The sequence below is a fragment of the Anabrus simplex genome, chromosome X (assembly GCF_040414725.1).
Source record: "Anabrus simplex isolate iqAnaSimp1 chromosome X, ASM4041472v1, whole genome shotgun sequence".
Lineage (NCBI taxonomy): Eukaryota > Metazoa > Arthropoda > Insecta > Orthoptera > Tettigoniidae > Anabrus > Anabrus simplex.
In genome coordinates, this window is record NC_090279.1 from 156,775,775 (window position 1) to 156,798,139 (window position 22,365).

The 22,365-nt window shown below is 36.5% G+C and overlaps 1 protein-coding gene across 1 annotated transcript in view; it reads right to left on the bottom strand.

Annotated features, from left to right (window-relative positions):
• The window catches only part of 14-3-3epsilon (tyrosine 3-monooxygenase/tryptophan 5-monooxygenase activation protein epsilon), a 132,826-nt gene that overhangs the window by 62,070 nt on the left and 48,391 nt on the right, over positions 1-22,365 (bottom strand). The window contains exon 3 of the mRNA XM_067158806.2: positions 2,739-2,845. Within this exon, the coding sequence (XP_067014907.1) occupies positions 2,739-2,845 (107 nt within the window). The remainder of the gene's footprint in view (positions 1-2,738; positions 2,846-22,365) is intronic.

A 22,365-nucleotide genomic window follows, 5' to 3' on the forward strand; every position in this document is an offset into this window, starting at 1 on the left:
ATTGTTATTTTTAATGTTATTTTACTTCAAATCTCTTCAAGATTTTAAAAATTCATTTCATTAATACATGTTATTTAGACGCTTATTTTTAATTTAAGGTTAAGACTATGGCTGATGATGCCTTCAGGGAAGGCGAAACATGTACCACTATTAGCTAACAAATTTATGTAAATCATCCAAGACGATTTTGTATTGATTAGGTGGTCTAATAAATAACTTAATGTTATTATTTCAACATCTCTACTTGCCGTCAATCCAGACAGTCCAGCTGCCTCTGTCTGGAGTATCTGGAGTCACTGGAATCCCTGGAGTCTTCTGAAACGTGCTTCAACCAGCTTGGCTTGGTGAGCTGGAGAACCCGAGCCATACTATTGGAATACGAGGAAGACAATCCATTTCTACTTAGAGGTGATGTGCAAATTCATGACTTATTTGAATAAGCTCTTGTGCAATCAGAGTCAAAGTTTTTCTGTAGATAGGACCCTACCTCCTGTACCGAGCCCTAGCTACAATTAATCCAGTTTTTCGCCCTGAGAACTATATACATGCTACTTTAAAAGTTAATCTGAGAGTCGGGCTCTTTTACTGGTACAATACGTACTTAACTTCCCGCAACCGAGGCAAATACTTGACCTTCAGGATATTCTCCATTCTACTTTGGCGTTAGAGACCACAACGCATGACCTTGGATGTGCCGCGCTGATCACCGAGAGCTGGCAGTTTGCTTCTATAAATCTATTCGTCTGCGACTTCAAAATATTTATGAATCTTCATATGTTGTTCGATAGTGTTGTGACTTTGTACCTGACAGAATGTAAAAACTGACCCATTTGACCGTTCCCCACTATTCATAAACATTGAGAGACTTTACTTATCATTGCGTGTGCCGTACTACCTTTCATAATATTACGTACTGTTTTATTTTAAGTGACTCACAATTTCTACCCCCATCATCAATTTATATTTCATCTTATACCGATCCAGAGTTCACTTATTCTTTTTCATATGCATTGTTTTTCTTGTTTTTTATGTTTTGAACGGCTGACGATGACCTGGACTAGGGTCGAAACCGGTCCCATTTCCAATCACTATTAAATAAGAATGTAATCACTACATTCCTTTCTTTTATGTATTGAATAGGTTGAACCTTTTTCAATTATTTAATTTTTAACGTTGGAATGCTTCAGTCGATGAGTATGGAAAAGTGAATAAAGAAATGCATGGCATAGCATTATATTGAGGTTCTTCCGAGTTTGATGACGAAACACCGAGCTCGATAGCTGCAGCTGTTTAAGCGCGCCCATTATCCAGTATTCGGGAGATGGTGTGCTCAAACCCCTCTGTTGGCAGCCCTGAGGATGGTTTTCCGTGGTTTCCCATTTTCACACCAGGCAAATGCAGGGGCTGTACCTTAATTAAGGCCATGACCGCTTCCTTCCAACTCCCAGGTCTTTCCTATCCCATCGTCGCCATAAGACCTATCTGTGTCGGTACGATGGAAAGTCACTAGAAAAAAAAGACAAAACACCAGTAGAGAGAAAAGAGATAAGTTAGCCCTTTCTTTATATTTTACGTACTTTTTGTTAATTTATTACAAGAAAACTCAATTTTGCAAGACAATTCTGTAAATTGCCAAGTATATACAGAAAAGAGTATTTCATTCATTATTTGCTTCAATTATTTTTACTGTAGTGAAAAGTTTTACACATGCAGGAGATTTACATGGTAAACACGATAGGAATAGAATGAAAGATAAACGATCATCACTACTTAACTAATGTTATTAAAGAGAGCCCATTGGCAAATAAAAAATTACGAAATGCATTTAAAGTACAATTGTACTTTTGGTGTCCATCTATGATCTGCATAGTACTGTGGACACAATACTTACGTCTCTAAATACGATTCATTTGCCATGAAACTGCACCTTCCTCACTGACAAAGTAGTTGGCAATCTTGCCTCGTAAATTTCTGGCAAGCCTTGAAGGGCACCGACTCGTCAAATCCTGTGTACGACCTCTGTGGTCAACCCCCTCTTGCTCTTGCCCTGCGTTTATCTTTTCTCTTTTGGATAAGGAAAGCAAGCAGAAGCAGTTCCTGATTCGTAGATACCATTTTAGAAATGGGGAGTTTAAAAAGACCTGTTTTCCGTACAGGTGATCCGCTGCCGCCACTAGTTGCCTTGTATGAAAGCGGCCTTAGAATGCTTCAAGACCAGTTGTTTGGGAAAAAAAAAAAAAACCCAAACATTAACATATTACAAAATGCCAAACATTTTAACAGGTCTATTCTAACAAGAATTTTTAGATTTACATAAATGAACATTATCACTGTCCGTTTCAAGTTCCATCAGAGCTTGTTCATGAAAACGTTTTGGCTTCAATACAGGACTGAAATAAAACACACCAAACATTACTAATTGAGCTTTGTTTATAACTACAGAGTATGCGAATCAACTTCGTTGGTTTGGAAAATTACTACGACCGCCTTATTTTGTTAAGGAAAGCCATACTTTTCAGTGTCAACTCTTAAATGTTTTATTAACATGTGTTCGACAGACTGGAAAGCTTCTAAGTTACACATGACTTACGTGTATTTCAAAAGTAACTGTCAGTTCTGACATTTAAAATCAATATGATTAACACTGTTCTGAAGTACTGCCTCTTGTCAGGTTACAAAACTGACTCAGCAGGCTTTGGAATCCACCCCTTCAATTGTAAACATGTCTAAGAACTCACATTTTGTAGTAGAAGACTTTTGACTCGCCAGTGGATGCACATGGGATAAGGTGCTTGTCCAATACACCTAGGATATCGGAGCAAATGTCTCGCAGCTCCTTCTCCACCTGCAGAACAAACAACACATTTTTCTGTGAACAGATGTAAGTTGTGTTACCATTCATAAACAAGTTGAAAAGACTAAAATGAGCGTGTTGCTTTTTACTGAAATCTATGTACAATGAATTCATTATACATTTCCTGAAGTAAACAAAATCATATAACAGCCATTCTGGAAAACACAGAAAATACACCTTAAAAACTATATAAATATGATACGACACTTGAGGAATATTGTCGATTTGCAAGATATAATACCATATTTCTGGCAGATTTAAAGAAAAATGGAAAGGACAAGAAATACTGCTCGAATAAGCATCAAGTTCCGAGCTGTCAGCAGAAAGATGGTGTGGAATGACACTAGGATGTGAATCGACTAGTTTTTGAAAGTGTGATAAATAATGTTAGAAAGGAGGACAAACTTGGGCAAAAATGCATTTAATGGAAGAGGAATTAGAAAAATTTACGAAGGTAGATGTTCAATGAATTTCCACCTTCTCTGAAATCATTTAAGACTAGGTAAAACAACTGATAGGGAATCTGCCATCAGGATGACAGCCCTAAATGCAAGCCTGTGGTGATCGAATTGAATAAAGCCTAAATAACTACATATATAATAGTCCGGTTTCCTTGGCTGAATGGTCAATACATTTTCCTTCGGTTCAGAAGGTCCCATATTAGATTCCTGCCCAGGCAGAAGATTTTAACTGCGTACGGTTAATTTCTACAACTTGAGGACTGGGTGCTTGTATCTGTCCCAACAGTTTTCTTTATATTCACCCACCACACCACACTGTTAACCACCACAGAAACACACAATAGTAAATACATCTCTCTGTAGTGTTCACATATGGAACGACATCTGGCCGTTAAACTGGGACAGATCCACACGTGACAGTTCGCTTTCATAACAGCACCAGTGTGGGAAAAGTGTTGGAAGAGATAATAAGAATCACAAACGTATGGCCTGCGGAGAGCACGTCTTTCGTGTTGACACGCTGTAGGCGACTTGCGTGTTTGTATGGATGGTACATTACCCAATATAAATTTTAATCTTGAAAGTAGCAAGAACACCAAGGCCCACAGGAAATTAACCAATGAAGGGTAAAATCCCTGACCTGACCAAGAATCAAATCTAAGATTCCATTTGTTACTTAAAACAATTGAAACATAATTATTACACAGTGTATTTTTTTATCTTCAGAAATATTAAACTAATAAAATGGTTCACTCAGATAAAAGTGAACACTTGTTCTGAGACTGAATGCAAATCAGCTGTGGTAACCACTGTAATACAGTTGTGACTTCTTAACTCTTACTGGAAGATTTTTTGTTCTGAACCTTGATGGGGATGAAGATCATAGACTCATTGAGTTTTTCAAGCATACGAGTTTGCCAATTTAAACAGTGAGTTTTCTTCTGGCAAAATTTCTTTAAAATTTAAGACACCCTTTTGTGACAAGTATATAAACAATTTCTCTAACATATTCATATAATTTCCTTTCTGAACCGAATATAGTAATTTCCACATTAGGTTGAGTTAGTTAGCAAGACTACTGTATTCCCTATAAGCAGCCATTATACACTAATACAATATCATGAGCAGCAGCATAGATCTTGTTCCAACAAAAAACCAGAACTATTTCTGAACTGTAAGTACCGAATTCATGTTGTTCCAACGAAATTCTGAACCAACTTTGAGGAGATTTTAGCTGTTCTTGGAACAGCAACCAGTTTGTGCAATTATTGTAGTTATTTGAATAATGAAGGCAATGAACATCCGTTCAGTGTTTTGTAATGTAATTCGCAGTGTTTTGTTGAAGTTCAGAACCATCATTTGTGTCTTCCAACAAAACATTACCAAGAATCAATTCCTGAAGAGTTCCAATTCGAACATGCTCATTAAGAAAATTCTGAACTATTTTGGAAGAGTTTGTTGGTACAAATCTGCTAGGTTTTATGTCCCACCAATTATTTGTATGGTTTTCAGATACTAAAGTGCCTAAAAATGTGCCCCAGGATCCTTTCAATAGGTAAATCTACTGACAAAGCTAGTACGAGGGTTGGAACTTAAATAGTGACAACACTGCTGTGGAGAAGCTATGCAACCGAATCTAATATTGTTACTGATAGCACACGTTGATTACATACCTACCTTACCTCAGAGTAAATGGACTCGCCCTTCCCACATCACCTGCGTGCGCACAAGCGAGAGAAACAGTCACGTGTGAGCTAGCGGTCTAATGTAATGTCACTGTTTTCCAAACAGGAACAACGGAGTTGGATCGAGATTGAATGTGCCAGAGGTAATACAGCACGAGTGTCATCAAGGTCTTCAAGAGGCTTGCAGGGAATTTGCACTGCCTTCCAGAACAGTGGCACGTTGGGCAAAAGCCTCAACGATGGTCGGCAAACTGTGGCCGACATTCATCGGGCAGGTCGTCCTACCAGTGAAGAAGTGCATGCTCTTGCCACGTTACTGGACAGGGATCGAAACCAGAAGATTCGTGAGTATTCGCTTCAGAACTGTTGCAGAGATTGGAAGGGCAGTAGACCGCTCCATTCGCACCATCAACAGAACAGGCTCTGCTAAAGGTATACGACTTCCACATCGCTGGCAACGGATTATACACAACGCTGGTGACCACATTGAAGGACAGTAAAGGTTGCTAACTTGTAACTCTTCTTTATCTGTTGTAAATAAAGAGTTGCCATTATTTAAGTTCGAACCTTGGTATATTTGAGCAGTTTTAATACTAGGACTGAGCTAGAAAGAAAACTGCCATCTAGTGTTCAGAAAAATTCAAAATACATTCTGTCTTGCTTCTGAAGGGATTTCATCACAATCCAACGATATGTTTAAATACCTTGTGAGCTGACTAAGAAATCCTACTTAAATGGTCTAGCAAACAGGTTGGAAGCATATTAATGTCAAAAAAACGTCAATACAGATTTTTTCCAAAATTCGGCCTGCAGAATAACAAAAGCTCGAACTCGATAGGTAGTGTATTTTGCCTCTGTATGACCGTTTGGCATGACAGACCTCAAAACATTCTTCTAAATCAAGAGTAACACCAAATTTTTTCCACTGCCAAACACATGAATGCTCTAGCATACTTGCCAACTTTCAAAAAGAGAAATCCGGAAGATCCTACAGCGGAAAATTTTGAACAACACTCACATGCGTTACAAAGTCGCAAGACATAATAAAAAAGGACGGCAAGGGGGTAGATTATAAACAATACTAATACAAGTCAAATATATGTTACCCCTGAAATTAAATACACAAAGTTACATCTTGATGAGTGCTCATCTGTTTCCACTGAACACTGGGAACACTTTCCGTGATCGTATAAAACGAGGAAATTAAGCAGAATATGCTTCCCTAAAAGATTGATAATACCATTTCTTAGTTGAATTCATTACGAACACCACTAAAAATACTAAATCGCCAATAAATTCGCCACACAATTCCATAAGTTTCATAACTACCGCCAATGTTACACACACCCAAACACAAAGCCTTTCACAGCTGCTACGAAGCATGACGCAGTTACTAAAGTTGTTATATATAAATTCACAGCCTGCTACTTTTCACAGATTTCTATTCTTCAAAATCACAGCCTGCTACTTGTTTGGGAACATCTCAGTGAATGAAGTAGCAGATGAGCTCGAACAGGTGACAAAAGCACAGTGATAATCGATAATGTGATTAACGATACATTTACTGGTCGAATTTTAAATACTGCATCTCTTATTACCAGCTACTATCAAAAGTAAAACAAATCCAATTTGACCACAGAAAGCGAAAACAAGGGCAGATATTCAAAATCTGTACAATAATGTTCATCCGCACAACCGTAAAATGCACTCAAAATCTGTACATTTTACGGAAAAACCAGAATACTTGGCAGGTATGGCTGAAGTCATGGTTCTTCATTCTTCACCCACACTTTGTGAAACTGACAGATTTAACAAATAATAAATCTTGCAATCCACTAAAGAGAGATGCCAGAAGATAATCCTAGGAGTTCTCTTAATGGGTGCATTTCACCACCTTGAAACATCCCTGACAGACATGATCGAATCCGCTTAATTTACTCTGTGCTCTTATCGAGCCACTCGGCGCAGTGGATTTAAGAGGTTGCAAAATGAGACCTATGATTCACCCCTCAGTTGGTAGTGCATGTTGATGTAATCACCAGTCATACATAAAATTATCATCATTGGGGTAATATCACTGATCCAAATTGTTTAAATATACGCAGGACTGAATATTACAGTTAAAATAAGAATAAGAATATTTATTCACCATTGATTATTTACATGAAATAGGTTTTGTCATCCAATACTACAGTATTATTTCTACTATCTATATACAGTTATTAAAAGTCAATAATATTAACAGTTTTCATTTCTAGGAATTCCTTTAGATCATAAAATGGATTTTCCAACATCCAGTTATACAGTTTTCTTTTAAAATTGTTGATGGACACATCCTGTGCAGAGAATGGTAATTTATTAAAAAATATATTACTATTTACTTTATGTGAGTTAGCTGTTTTCACAAGTCTATGTCTTGGGACATCAATATTGCCCTTATTACGAGTATTGTTTTGATGGATGTTTTCCCTGATGGTAAATTCATTCAGATGGTTTTTAACATACAATGAGATAAATATATATATATAAAACTTAATATTTTAAGCCTGATAAAAAGGGGTCGACAGTGCTCAGAAGAACAAGCTTCTTCTGTATTAGAAATACATTATGGACATAAGATGAATGTCCCCACAATAGCAGCTCATATGAAATATGGAACTGGAAGAGATCAAAATATGCCATTCTCAAATAGTCTGCTGTTACTAATTCCCTCAATTTCCACATAAGATATGAGACCCGTGATACCTTTTTACAGACATGATTGACATACTTCCCAGCTTAATTTGGTATCAATATGAATACCCAGTAGCTTGACTGAGTGAATTTCTATATTATTGGACAATCCTAACAGAATATGTTGGATTTTAGGTATTCTCATTGCAGAGTAGTATATTAGATGAAAATCATTTCACTGCAGTCCTAAAAGCTTCTTGTGACATCTCTTGCAGATTTAATACGTCCTGATGCATGTTGATTAGTGTTGTGTCATTTGCATATGATTGTGACATAACATTTTGTAGTAGGTCATTAACAGCAACATTAAAGAGAAATGGGCAAAGTACACATCCTTGTGGAATGCCTGTAATAACATCTTTCAATGTGGAATGTCTATTTCTAATTGCAACAAACTGGCATCTGTTACTTAAATACATCTTAATTACATCCAAATTGGGACTATTTATGCCATAATCCTGAAGTTTTTCCAACAAAATGTCATGATCTATACAGTCAAATGCTTTACTCAAATCACAAAATCAGAGAAACCATTTTCCTATTTTCAAAGGTTGTTAAAGTTTGATTGACAATTTCCAGAACCGCAGAGGTAGTACTTTTACCCTGTTGGAATCCATATTGAATACTAGACAACAGGGCACGATTTTCAAAGTAGTTACTAAGTTGACTATAAATAACAGATTCAATTATTTTAGATAATATGGGAACAACTGAGACTGCACACGGTCATTTTGGGAAAGAAGTCTGTCACCACTTTTGAAGACAGGAATAACTTTTGAAATTTTAAGCATATTCGGAAAAAAACCCAATCTTTAAACATTTATTGATACTAAACGCTAGTGGTTCACAAATCAGATGCATTGTTTGTTTAATAATGTAATTGGACAGCCATTAACAGTCCATATTTTTAGAATTAGATAAATTTGAGACCGTCTTTACGATTTCATTTGACGTAATGTCAACCCATTGGAAAGTATGCCCCCCTAATTGATGTGGACCAGGCCCAATGATAGCAGATGTACCTGTTGGATTAACTTTATCACCTATTTCTTTCACTGTGTTCAAAAAGTAATCATTCATAGTATCTGGATTCAGTAGTATATCATGTGTATGATTAGGAGTATTCTCTTGCGCTGTAATATCCCAAGCTGCCTAGCATTTGTTGGATGCACTTTCAATGTATGTTTCACACGCAAATTTTTTTTCATGTGCAAGTTTAGTTCTGTAAAACTTTTTACACCTAATATATACTGCATCTTTCTGCACACTGCCTTGCACCCAAGAATTTTTATAAACTCTATACAGAATCAACATCCTTTCCCTTACTTGGGTCAATTCATCAGAATACCAGTTTTTTATTCCTAACTGTGCACAAATTATTGACCTTTAGCATGGGGGAGCAAGAATGCCACAATTCAACATAAGTTTTAAAGAAAGTTTAAATAGCAATTTCATCCTTCGCTTTGTCAGTTTGATTTTCGTACAAAAATTTCCAGTTTACTTCCCTGAATAAGTTAATATAACAATCTTTCTGTGTTCTTATCCATGAAATGTCAGGCTCCCTATTTATTCTTTGTTCTGCGTAAGACAAATTTTTCTGGCAAAAAGAAAGTACCAATGGTTCATGATCAGCAAAAGACCCTTCAACAAGCTTGACAGTATACATACTTCTTGAGAAACTGACAATGTTATCAATGCATGCATTATTGTGTGTGGGTGTTTTGTTTGTACAGGTTAAATTTAACGATCTTAAAGGGTTAAGAAATATTCTTGAAGACTGTTCGTCTGTTTTGCCATTTCTATATTAAAATCACCACAGACAGCTACTTTAGTACTAAACTTTAACAATTTTCTCATAACTATTTCAAAATTCTCAAGAAATACTTTCACACTGCCCTTTGGAGATCTATACAAACTTACAATTATTAGATTCTGATGTATTATTTTAACAGAACTAAACTCTCCATCTAATTCTGCACAGTATTCTCCTAATTCAACTTTAACAAATTTTAAATAGTCCCTGAATAAAATTCCAGCACCCCCATTCTTCTTTCTACACATAATATCTGCCATAATATACCCACTGGGCACAAAAAATTCAACTTGATCTTCTACGAGCCAATGTTCTGATATGCACACCACATCAATTTTTTCAGTTTTACACAAATGTTCTAGTTCTAACATTATTTCTGACCTGCAGGATAGTCAGTAAACTATGGTCAATTTCCATTTCCTGGACACTATCAGTATCTTGGATGTCATTTTCCACAATAGGCCTACTAGTAGATATTTTTGTAACTACAGGTTCATTGATTTTAGTGATCTGATAAGAATCTAACCTAGTCTGCCTACCTTGCACATTAACACTATTCCCCAATACAGTTTTACAAGAACCTAACCTATATAGACTACCATGAGTATTAATACCATTCCTCGACTCTAGCATGACAGACCAACCTATATTGGTCACTTTATCTAGTTTCTTACCGGAATGGGATCAGTTACACATTCTACATCTTGAACTGAATTAGCAAACTCTATTATACTACTTACAACATACCTTTTCCCCAACCTATTTAGGTGCAGACCATGCCAGGTATAAAATCATCTTCCCAAATTACTTATATAGACATATTTTACATTCCTGAAGTGCCTACATATTTTCAAAAGTTCTTCATTAACCTTGTTTACCTCCTTGTTAACACAAGACAATGCTGGAAGATCATGTCTGTGAGGAACAGAAAATACCACAACATTGGTGTGATGTAACTCCTGTAGTCTAGATCTGAGGGAAGAGATCATTCCTCTAGCATTATTTCTTTCGACGTCGTTAGTCCCTGCTAGATAAACTGAAACCCCCCTAGCTCCTAGATGTCCACAGTATTTTCGACTTTCAGAGGTTATGTCATTAAAATTTGCACCAGGCTTAATCACAGCAGAAACATCATGATTTTAGCAGCAGCAAAAATAATAAAACCAACATCAACTCCCACTACCCTATCTTAAATTCATTGTAAATATTAAAAGTACTGGTATCTTCCAGTTGTAAGAGCCAATTCCAGTAAAAATAGGCAAACATTAGGAAAATATCCTTATAGCAGACCAGGAATTCTGGAGGCAAATTTCCCAAGAAAATTAATGTGATATTTAGTCACATTCTCGGTAATGGTTTATTTTCTTTGCTAGCGGTTTAACGTCACACTAACTCAAGGAAGGTTTTCAGGACAGAAAGATGGAAAGCTATAGTCCATCCTCATAGTAAGAGCCTTTCTGGATGACTGGAGGTGTGCCTGGCCTCGAGTGCGAGGAACTATGGGAGCGTTCACGCTGGTAGTGGGGGAAGAACTTGATCCTTTCCTCCTGCTGATACAGTCTAGTTCAGGTAGCGGACGTAGCCCAGGGAGCTGACTGAAATAGTGTGGAAAGCTTGTATGTGTTAACTCTCCCCGCATCAGGCGTGAAATGTTCCCGAGTCGGGGTGGTCATAATGCAATGGCTCATCGGTGTACATACAGAATTACTTAATATGATGAACTATTGAAAATAAATACTGTACATTTTACAAATCGTGTGTTACATTTAGATTGTCTGCGTTAAACCTCGTCAATTAAGTACACAGGCCCTTGAGCAAAACATTCTAAAATCCCAGTTTTATTCTATTACGGAAATACTTTGTATTTTTCGTAGTAAATGTTGGTGACATCAATCAAGAAGATCAGAGGGCAATACCTAAAATAATTCATATGGGACGGTGCTTTCAATGCAATGTCAAATATATTTCTGTGTATAACAAATGCGAAGGCAATTCTTTTGGCAACCTGTAGCCCTTAATTCATTCTTGTGCCGTTTATTATTATCCACTGTTACAATATGACATCTGTTATATACAAAAATAAAAGGTTTGAACCATTTAGTAGAAAATCAATTGAACATAAGATGGTAGCTTGCAACTGGTAATACTATGAATGAACGAAGTTCGTTTGAAACTGTAATGCATGCCAAAGAAAGGCGTATCGGTACATGCTATCAGCTTGTCAATCGCCTAATGAACAGGAGGCAGCTGTTTCTACTGACAGCCCAGAGATATGATCTACTTAACCTGATTTCTAGTGAAATACATATAAAAGAGATTAATTCATATTTGCCAGGAAAATGCAGAGAAATCAGTAACTGTTGCAGGTATTTCACAATTTGTGGTCTCTCAACTAAACACAGACTTCGATTGGCATTTCCTCCAATGAAATCCAAAGTGTCTTATTTTATGCAGAGTGAGCAACTGCAATGCATTATGTCATCCTCCTCCAAAGATTCAGAAAGGTTTCTTAAAGTGGGTGCTTTTCTCACAGCATAAAATTCACAAATCTTTCTCTTAATACCTGCTTTTACAGAATCAACCGGAACTCTTTCTTCCACCTTGTTTTCCCGTCTGAGTTCTAAATTTAAGTTCACCCCTAGCCAGACTCTACAATCCCTCTTTCATTATCTTATTTACCAGTGTTCTTCCCACTCTTATAGCTTCTGAAACTGTCTGCACAGCATTCAATTTCATATGTTCACTCGCTTTATAAACAATTTTACGTGCCTGACCTCGCAGTGGTCTCCCAGATTTAGAAGACCTAGAAGCAATGCTCGTCACTTTTGTAATACCAACTTAGCTTGCATGTAACTACATGCACTGCTTGAGAGATGTTTTCACTTCAGCGCTAGCCTGGCGACTGGACTTGCTGCAGCAGTGTGGGGATGATAGCTCCCACCACTACATGCGCAACCATTTCTCACACAGGACACATTCAACCGAAATGGACTATAATTGCCCTGATAGCAGTGGCCGTGGCCTTAAGACACTACACCAGCATTTACCTGGTGTGAAAATGGGAAACCACTGAAAACCATATTCAGGGTGCCAACTGTGGGAACTTTATATACAAATATTCTAATCAAACTAATTATAAATAAAGAGCAAAGTACTTTCGTAAGGGTGATATTAGATAATAAGGTTTGTATTCGAGTACTAGTACAAAGAATCAAACGTGCTGGATTCAGACCATAAGTAGTAATTTCATTCTGAGTATATGATCCACCCCTCAGTTGGTAGTGCATGTTGATGTAATCACCAGTCATACATAAAATTATCATCATAGGGGTGATACCACTGATACAAGTTGTTTTCTAAATTATACTCAGGACTGAATATTTCAGTTATATATATATAACTTTTCCTGACTGACTGATCATTGTCGAGCCAAAACTACTGGACATAAAGAAATGACATTTTGGGGACACATTCACATTACAATGTAGGTGCTCGCTAAGCGAGGATTTTTGGATATTCCGTCACTAATGGGGTCAAAAGGGGGGTGAATTTTTTAAACGAGCATCTATTACTCAAAACTTTAAAAGTTTACTGAAGTAAGAATTTTTTTAAATCTCCTTTAAAAATTAAGAAACACTTATTTTTATGTTTTTGGAAAATCTCAACAGGAAGGGTGAAAAAGGGAGCAAAAAGGGTTAAATGCCTTTATTGATGATACTTATATCTCAGAAAATGAAGATATTACAGACCTGAAAATTCGTATTTGGGATCTCCTTTAACCCATTGCCTTGCAATGACTGAAATTTCCGTCATTGTCCACGGGTTCCCATAAATGTAATGACGGAAATTTCCGTCCACCCTCTTTATTGCTTTGTTGAGGTTTCCACAGATACACAGATATTTCTTTGCAATCCCAACGTGTCTACGAGATGTTGGTAATCGTATTTCACCTATCTTTGCCCTTCAGCTACGTATTTCACCGCCAGAGTCTAAATATGATCGAGTAAATTGCCGCATAAAGCTTCAGTGAAGGTAGTTAACGTCATGGCCGAGTCGGATGAAGCTCGAATATTATGTTTTTTGGAGGAAAGCGATGTCAGCGACTGTTTTTCTGATGAAAGTGATACTGAATTATCTTCCGAGTGACGTTAGCATTAGTAATTCCGAAGAATTAGATGACATTATTGAAGAAAATGAAGACTGGGACGCAGGTGGGCGTGTGCATAACCTAGAAGACTGAAAGTGTATACAAACAGACAATGTACCAAATAATACGTGGTGTATTATAGATGGAGAACTGAACTCTGTGGTAGCAAGAAGATTAGGTGACAATTCAGGGTAGGCTGAAGTAATTTATCACATGCTGAATCCTGAAAAAAGGAGGCCGAGCTTTTCCAGTTTCGGAGTGATGTTGCGAAGCAAATTTTGGAGGGCGTTGTTCTGCCTGATTATCCAACCAGAGGCCGGCCCAGTGGAGGAAGTACACCAGTGAGGTTACAAGGAAAACACTGCGGTCACTTCTCTGTCAAAATAACAGCAACAGCAAGCAAGGCGTCTCCATTAAGAAGGTGCGAGGTCTACTATGACTGCTGAGGAAAAAATACCAAAGGCAACGAACAAGGGTGAATCTCACTATGAATGTGATAAGTGTACGGTGGCACTGCATGTATAAGAGCGTTTTAAGATCTACCACACTGTGTTGAACTATTGTTAGAATGATCTGCGTTTCAGTGTGGTAACTTGCTGTAGCAAAAGTGTTCTCTTTTAAGCCAGATTAAATCGCAATCAATGTATATTTATTTTCAAGAAAAATTGCAGTTCAATGGGTTAAAAATAAACACGTCTTTTTTTGTTTTGGAAAATCCAATTAATGGGGAGTGAAAAGGGGAGAACCTTTTTAAAATGAGGATATCTCAAAAACTTAAGTTTACCAGATGTAAATATTGGCATTTGGAACCTCCTTTAAAAATAAAGAAACACGTACTTTTTGTGTTTTCAGAAAATCCCATTGGAGGGGGGGGGGGGGGAATGGAGGAAAAGTTGTTGGAACACCTCTTATGGGGAGCCATATATTGAAAACTGAAGATTTTACAGACATGAAAATTGGAATCTCCTTTGAACATAAAGAAACACATAATTTTGTGTTCTTGGATAATCCGATGAATAGGGGGTGAACAGGAGTGATAAGCAGGGTGAATTTAAAAAAATGACTCTGCAAATTATCTCGGTCAGGTAACATATTGCAGATTTGAATACTGGTATTTGGAATTTCATGTAAAAGAAAAGAAACAATTTTTTTTTTTGGAAAATCCACTCAAGGGGAACTGAAAAAGGTGAGTGAATTTTTAAAATTAGAATATCTACAGTCCATCTCAAAAACTTAAGATGTTACAGACATGAAAATTTGTATATTAGAATCTCCTTTAAAAATAAAGAAACAAGTATTTTTGTTTTCGGAAGTACACTTAAAGGGGGGTGGGGTGTGGGAAGGACTGATCAAGGGGTTGAATTCTTTTTATGGGGACACTTATGTATATCTCAATAACGGAAGATGTTACAGATGTGGGAATAGGGACGTGTATTTATGTATTTATTTTTTCGACTTGAGAAGACTGTCAATGAAATTGAAATAATAAATAAGGTAGTTCAAACTATTCCACACAAATAAATACGAAATGTAGTGTTACATTCCTATTTAACTATAAGCGGAAGCGGTACCGGATTTGACCCCAATCCGGGTCATCAGCCGAATAAAATGCAAAAAACAATGCATAGGTAAGAAGGAAATTAAAGATCAAGTCCCCACAAAAACAGTTGAAGAGGCAAAATAAAGCAACGAGGATAGGCACTGTAAAATTCAGAAGAAGTAGAAGAAGCAAGGCGCAATCTTCTGAACAGCAGCATAGCATACGCAAAGTTCGGCATTGTCTCCTAATGTTTACGAGAAGCGGAGAACAGTTAAATGAGCCAGCTTGCAAACACTATCAGGCGCAAAGTCACAACACAATCCAACAAATATGAAGATCCAAAATCGTGCAGAAGCCGAAGAGGAGTAGCTCAATTGAAGTAAATTGCCAGCTCCCGAAGATCAGCGTGACATATTCAACGTCAGGCACTGTGCTTGCAAACGCCGACTGAACTTTATGAATACCTTAATGGTCCAGCATTTGCTTCGGTCGCGAAAATGTACATATAATACAAGTCAATATAATTGAAATATGTAACTAGTTTCTTATCAATTTTTTAGAACAGTTGACATAAAAAACAACTGTGAAGAGAAAAATGGTAAAAAACGCAATACCAGAAACAAATGAAAAATGTATATGGAGAGCGCGCTATTTCTTGAAGATCAAAGTTCAGGTCGTAATTGAACCAGTCAACGTCAGCGCAAGGCATGAGTTTAAATTTGAATGTGAAGACCCAAAATGCAGGTGGCAATATAGTATACAGTTCAATTCAGAAAGTAAGGTTTTTAATTTTTTTATTTATTTTTTTATAGAGGAGAGGTGAAAAGAAAAGATAGGATAAGTTAATAAAGGAAGAGGATTAGTAGATAAGAAGATTAAAAGTATTTGAAGTTAAAAGATGATGGGAAAGGATAAGATAGGGAAATAAAGGAGGGGTAGTTCAGGGTGGGTTAGAAGGGTGGGTTATTGGAGGTAGAAAATGTGGGTAGGAACTTTGTAAGGCATGGAAAATTTAATTTGGGTTTAGAAATTTAGAATTTTTGAGCAGAAGAATTAGGAAGTCAGATAGGATATTGGGTTTTTCAGAAATGTTGTTTAAATTGAAATTAGGGTTGACGTATTGGTCAAGGAGAATAAAACAATTTTCAGTAGTGTTTAGGAGGGGGCCTTTGTTAACGATTTTAAGTATTTTTATATCTTTTTCAATATTAGTGAAATTATGCTTAGTCTTGTATGTGTTGTCCTATAGCGGAGAATCTGTAGTATTTAATGGCGTTAATATGTTCGGAGTATCTGATGTTGAAGTTGCGGCCAGTTTGTCCGATGTACGAGGAGCTGCAGTTGTACATTTGAATCTGTATACTCCAGATTTAGAAAAAGCATTAGATTTATTTAGTGATTTAGAGTTGTGTAATATATCAAGATTTCTGTTATTGGTTCTAAAAGAAATTTTCATGTTGTGTTTTTTAAGAACATTAGTTATTTTATAAGCATCTTGAGTGAAAGTGAAAGTAGAAAATGCAGTGGCTTGGTTATGCCTTTTGATAGTTTTAGGACTGTGTTTGAATTTGTGGATGATACGGTTTATAAAAGAGTTGTTAAAGCCATTAAATTTAGCGATATTACAGATAGTGTTAAATTCGTTATTTAAATCTTTTTAGACATAGGGGTGTTGAAGGCACGAAAAATTAGGCATGTGTATGTGCTCGAGGGTGTGAAGAATCTTGCCGAATTGTGGTTGCTGTTTGGATTGGTTTTCTGAAAATTTTGTAAGTTAAAGAAGGAGGTCTTGTTATAGTTAAGTCTAGAAAATGAAGAGTTTTGTTGTGGGGACTTCATCTTTAATTTCTTTCTTATCTATGCATTGTTTTTTGCGTTTTATTCGGCTGATGACCCAGATTGGGGTCGAAACCGGTACCACTTCCGCTTATAATTAAATAGGAATATAACACTACATTTTGTATTTATTTGTATTGAATAGGTTGAACTACCTTATTTATTATTTCAATTTCATTGTGATATATTTCAATACGAAACACTATGAAATTTTTATCTTTAAAGACTGTTTCTCACATGTGCAGTTCTATGTTGTATGGTCGCCTTAGCCCCAAAAGGTAACAACACACAGACACAGTTTACAAAGAATTTCTGGGGTAAATGAAACTCAATTTTTGGGCGAGTTTTTATACTTAAGAAATTTTCAGATAAAGTCTTAGTACAATGCCGAGGAACTATTACTTTGATCACGTTACGAAATCCACGCGAGCGAAGCCGCGGGTAATTGCTAGTATATATATATATATATATATAAAAAATAAGTTTTGCCTATACATTGCTCAGAATGTGAAAAGAAAGGTATTTTTTGTATCGGTTATGTCCATAGTAACAAGGAAATGCATTTTTTACTTTTCCGTAATTTCTGTCTGTATCACAAGAAAACTGCTAAAGAGAATTTAATGAAAATCGGTATGTGAAGTTGGGGGATGAGCCACTACAATCTAGCCTATGAATTATTTTACTCACGCCGAGTGAAATGGTAGTTTAGGGGAAGGCCTAAAATTGAATTCTTAAATATTTATATTAGTGGTCCTATCGATAAATACTATATTACTACAGGGGCCTATTCCACAAAAGTATGGTCTTGTACATTACAAGTTACTAGTGTGGGTTCTTGTAATGTATGGAGTTGTACATTTCTGTTCCACAAAAGATTGATAGTCTCTTGTATATTACCAGTGAATTGTTACAAGTTTTACAAGTGACGACATATCAATAAACATACGTCATAGCATAAATCAGCTGTTTATCTTCGTATTCCATTCGTTGAATTAGGTTATGCTTGCCTCATTTATCGTAATATCGTATTTTACTGTAACTTATGCAGCAAAAATTGAAATAACTAATATTCCTGGGAATTTTTTAATGCTACGATGTTATTTTTCAGTTTATTTCTTTGATGATAGGAAATTACTCCGTTATTATCACCCATTCTGTTCTTCCGCGATCGTCGCGTATGTTCTACGAGAGTCTAACATACCTACCTTGGTCTGTCATTAGGAATCAGATGCCGCTAATAACGATATTCGGCCGCCAAACTTAATTGTTACGAAATTGCAAACTCTGCATGAATTGTTAAAATGATGTCAAGAAAAACAAAGTTATTCATTTTCAAGGAAATAGAAGGTAGGAAAGATATTCGTTTCGGTGGATTCAGCGAGAGTCTGAAAAAACAAGACAAAATAAATGGTTGGATGGAAATATTTGACTTGGGAAAAGCTCATGGAGCTTTTGAGGGGAAAAGTTGGACGTATGTAAGAGATATTCCGCTCATTAATGATTCCAGGAATGTCCTTCTTGGAATATGTTTTTTTCAGTATTTTCAGGCCAACAAACAATTTGAGGAAATTTTATATCATTTATTGCAGCTACCACAGACCGAATATTTTGCCATCCCAAGCCAATGTAATGTTGTTAGTAAATGTTGTTTAGCAGAGGGAGATTTATTTCTGTTCGTAGGATATTTTAACCTATAGCCAATATCTATCAAAAGTTCTTCCACTTGTACTGTGCTTAACCTAAAACGTTCATTTTATTCAAATACAGTGTTAAACTGGAAGTTTATTCTTTCCCTGTACAGACGATAGTTTTCATTTTCATCACCATCACTATCACTACTGCTAGACCACATATTTATCAAAATGTATCCAAAATAAGCGTATTTAAATAGCACTAGTACATTTATATATAATTGTCCTTTCACTGGTAGAGAATTCTTCTCAATTCGCTAGTAAGTTACAAGTACTAGTACTTTTGTGGAACACGCCTATAAAAATTCACTAGTAATTTGTAAGTATGGAGTAGTAAAGTACAACTGTAGAGAATTCTTTTGTGGAACAGAAACTCTGGTATTTGTACAAGTTACTAGAGAATTTACTTGTAATGTACAAGACCATACTTTTGTGGAACAGGCCCCAGGTATATAGAATTAACTTTCCGATCATTTATGTCATACATTGTTACCATACCGGCTATAACACAGATATTCCTGAATTTGTATTTTTGTTGCTAAGTCCATATCAATGCCGAGTCACGAGAGAAAGGGTTAACAGAATTTAATGAAAGTCTGTATAAAGAGTCGGGGAATAAGAAACTACAATCTAAGTTATAAAAAATTGTATTTGCCCTGTATAAAATTGTAGTTTAGGGGAAGGCACCTAAAATTTAATTTTTATATACCTATGTTATTGGTCCTATCGAAAAGTACTACATACAAATTTTATAGATAATACAATTTCCGACCATTTATGTTTTATTCAATTTTCCGTACCGACTATGATAAGAGTGGTATTTCAGAGTCGGAAGAAAACTATATGTGAAGGCCTACAATATTGAAAGCGCATAACATTGATCAACAATAACACTGCATTGACCATTGTTTGTGGTGATCTTCGTCTCTTATGCCGCCGCTCAACTCCGATACATGGGATTACTGCTGCGTACCGAATATAACAGCCTGACTGAATACTGGTGGGAAATAGCTGGGGAGTTAGAAAACGTTCTTCTTTAGCATGTCATTCCTCTCGTACATACATTTTCTGATACCGTACTGCCGGTACGTAACTCACTGGTTCATCATAGAATTCTAGCTATTCGAGTCCTACTCTGGCGTGCTGTTTTGAACGAGCAATGTGCACTCTTAAGGCAGAGATTCAACCCCGTAAAGAGCAGTTTCTTCACTTTTATTCAATTCTACATTCATTTTATTCAAAATTAGCAGTGAAGAGGGGGTTTCTCCTCTGGCTTTAAGGAAAAAATTGCCTCCAAGTCAGATAGATTTTTCTGCCGCCAGTATAGTGAATTGAGATTTTCTGACTCGTTGAGTACTCCTAGGAAACAGATTAGTAAAAGGGGATAGTTTTTGCCCCAGGACTCTCCATTAATCAACCCCCCCCCCCCCGAAAAAAGATTGTGAGTGTTGATGGTTTTGGACTGTTAGATCGGCAGCGTAGAACTGTTCGTTAAAGGTGAGAAAATGTGTGGTTTTTCATTTGATCACATATTTCATGATAATTATTGCTTTTACTTGTGCCATTCCTACTGACATCATTGTAATGAGCTGTGTTCATTTCAGTTGGGAAAACCACTAATGTAAAAAGACAGGTGGAAAGTGAGTGTCTGCCATTATAATGCAGACATGCCAACTTTCAAAACTGAAAAATCAGGAGAAATTTGGCAGCGAATCGCAACGCATTATAACATCACTGATGGCAGAACATGTACAAATTCATTATAATTCAATACGTTAACAATTCTATTTGGCCTACATATATATATTTTTCATCATTTACATGTGAATATTAAATAATGGGCATACCTGAACTGTAGGAACATGTTACTTCTCATCCTTCAACATGGTGATCACATTACGACTAATTGTTGTTCAACACACCAGTAGCCGACTTAGCCCTCTTCAGAAACTCTGAACTAAATTTTTGCTCAAAGCACTTGCCTTGCTGAACTGATTTCAAGGTTAAAAGTTTCACCAAAGTTTGTTCACACAGCAAGGATCTGAACTGTGTTTTTGTCTTTGTGACTGCTAAACATTCTTTTACGTTCTGCATTGCTACGTGGAATTGATAAAATAGCAAGCATCACCTTATAGAGAGTCATATTTCAGTACACCATTAGCTGATTTCATGTGACCTACCAATGCCCATTGAACATCAATTCTTCCTTTTGCCAGCTCTTGTTTCTTCGAGCTGAAAGTTACAGAACGGAGTGCAGAATATCAGTTTCTTTATCCAAATGTTCCGTTTCACTAGACAAAATGTTCGGACACTTGTTAATGAAAACTAAGGCTAGAAAATGATGCCTTACTTATAGCAGAAACATTTGCAACTTCTGCATTAAACATCTTTGAATGGAAATTTGTGTACCATGTAGTCATACGATGAAGTGAAACACTTTCTAACAGACTTAAACAATATGCATTTTTCGTCAGACTTCAAGGTGTTCATTAAAACAAACGCAGAGTGTTCCTTATCATCAGATCACAATCATCCTTTTGATTTGCTGGAGTATGATAATCTACATCAAGGAGAGAGGAGGATCTTTTAATAACGTCTGGTTTCACAAACCTTGCCATCACATTCTTCAATAGTTCCTCCAAAACTGACCTCAATAAGTGGATGTGCGGCATACTTGACTGAAGAGCTACGTTTGTATTCTCAAAGATATCAATAAAACTTGAAGAAAGAAAACTGCAAAAAATGTATGTAAATTTGATTAAAGGAACATGAAAAGTCGTTCTTCACGTGACAATGCATGGCTCTTAGTGTCATCAGTAGTTTCATTTTTTTTTTGTGAAACCGATGACTGGGCTTTCCTTTTAACGGAGGAGTGAGGTGAAATGTTATGACAATCCTTAACATTTTCAAACAAACAAGACACATCTGCACTTAAACTGTGCTTAGGAATTTTGTAATTCTTCAAAGTTCCCACCCGAGAATCCTTACTCACAATTTCGCTCCTGAATAACGTAACCAAAGGGTCCCACTGAAGCTAAATCCTATCTAAACACCTTAGTGATAACCATCGAGTAAGCACACGCTTCAGAATTTTCCTGATCTCTGTTGTGTAAAGTCTGAAATTCTCTGAACTTTTCTTTCCTCCTTGGACTCCTTTCCAGATAATAAAATATATCAATTATACTCTCATCTACATTTATGGGCAAGCACGCCGCACCTTTCTCGGCAGCAAGATTAATTAGGTGACAAGAGCAGGCTACGATGGTTATGTTACTATTTTTCAGCTTCAAACATCCTGCCACACCATTCTTTAATCCTACCATTACTGTAGCATTATCAGCACCAAGAGCTAGACAGTTTTTTAATGGAATGCGGAATTCCCGAAAAGAATTCTGAGATTAGGTTACTCCGAGAATGTTACTCGCTTGCAAAGAGAATGACTGTATTATAGACCAAAGAGGAGCACGACTGGCCACCGTGCCCCATACTACCATCTGGTATCACTATTAGAATTACTATCGACCAGCCATACTCAGCCATATATCGATAGAACGAGGAAATCCGCGGGAGTTTAAAATAATACGAAAATTACGGACATTGCTCTA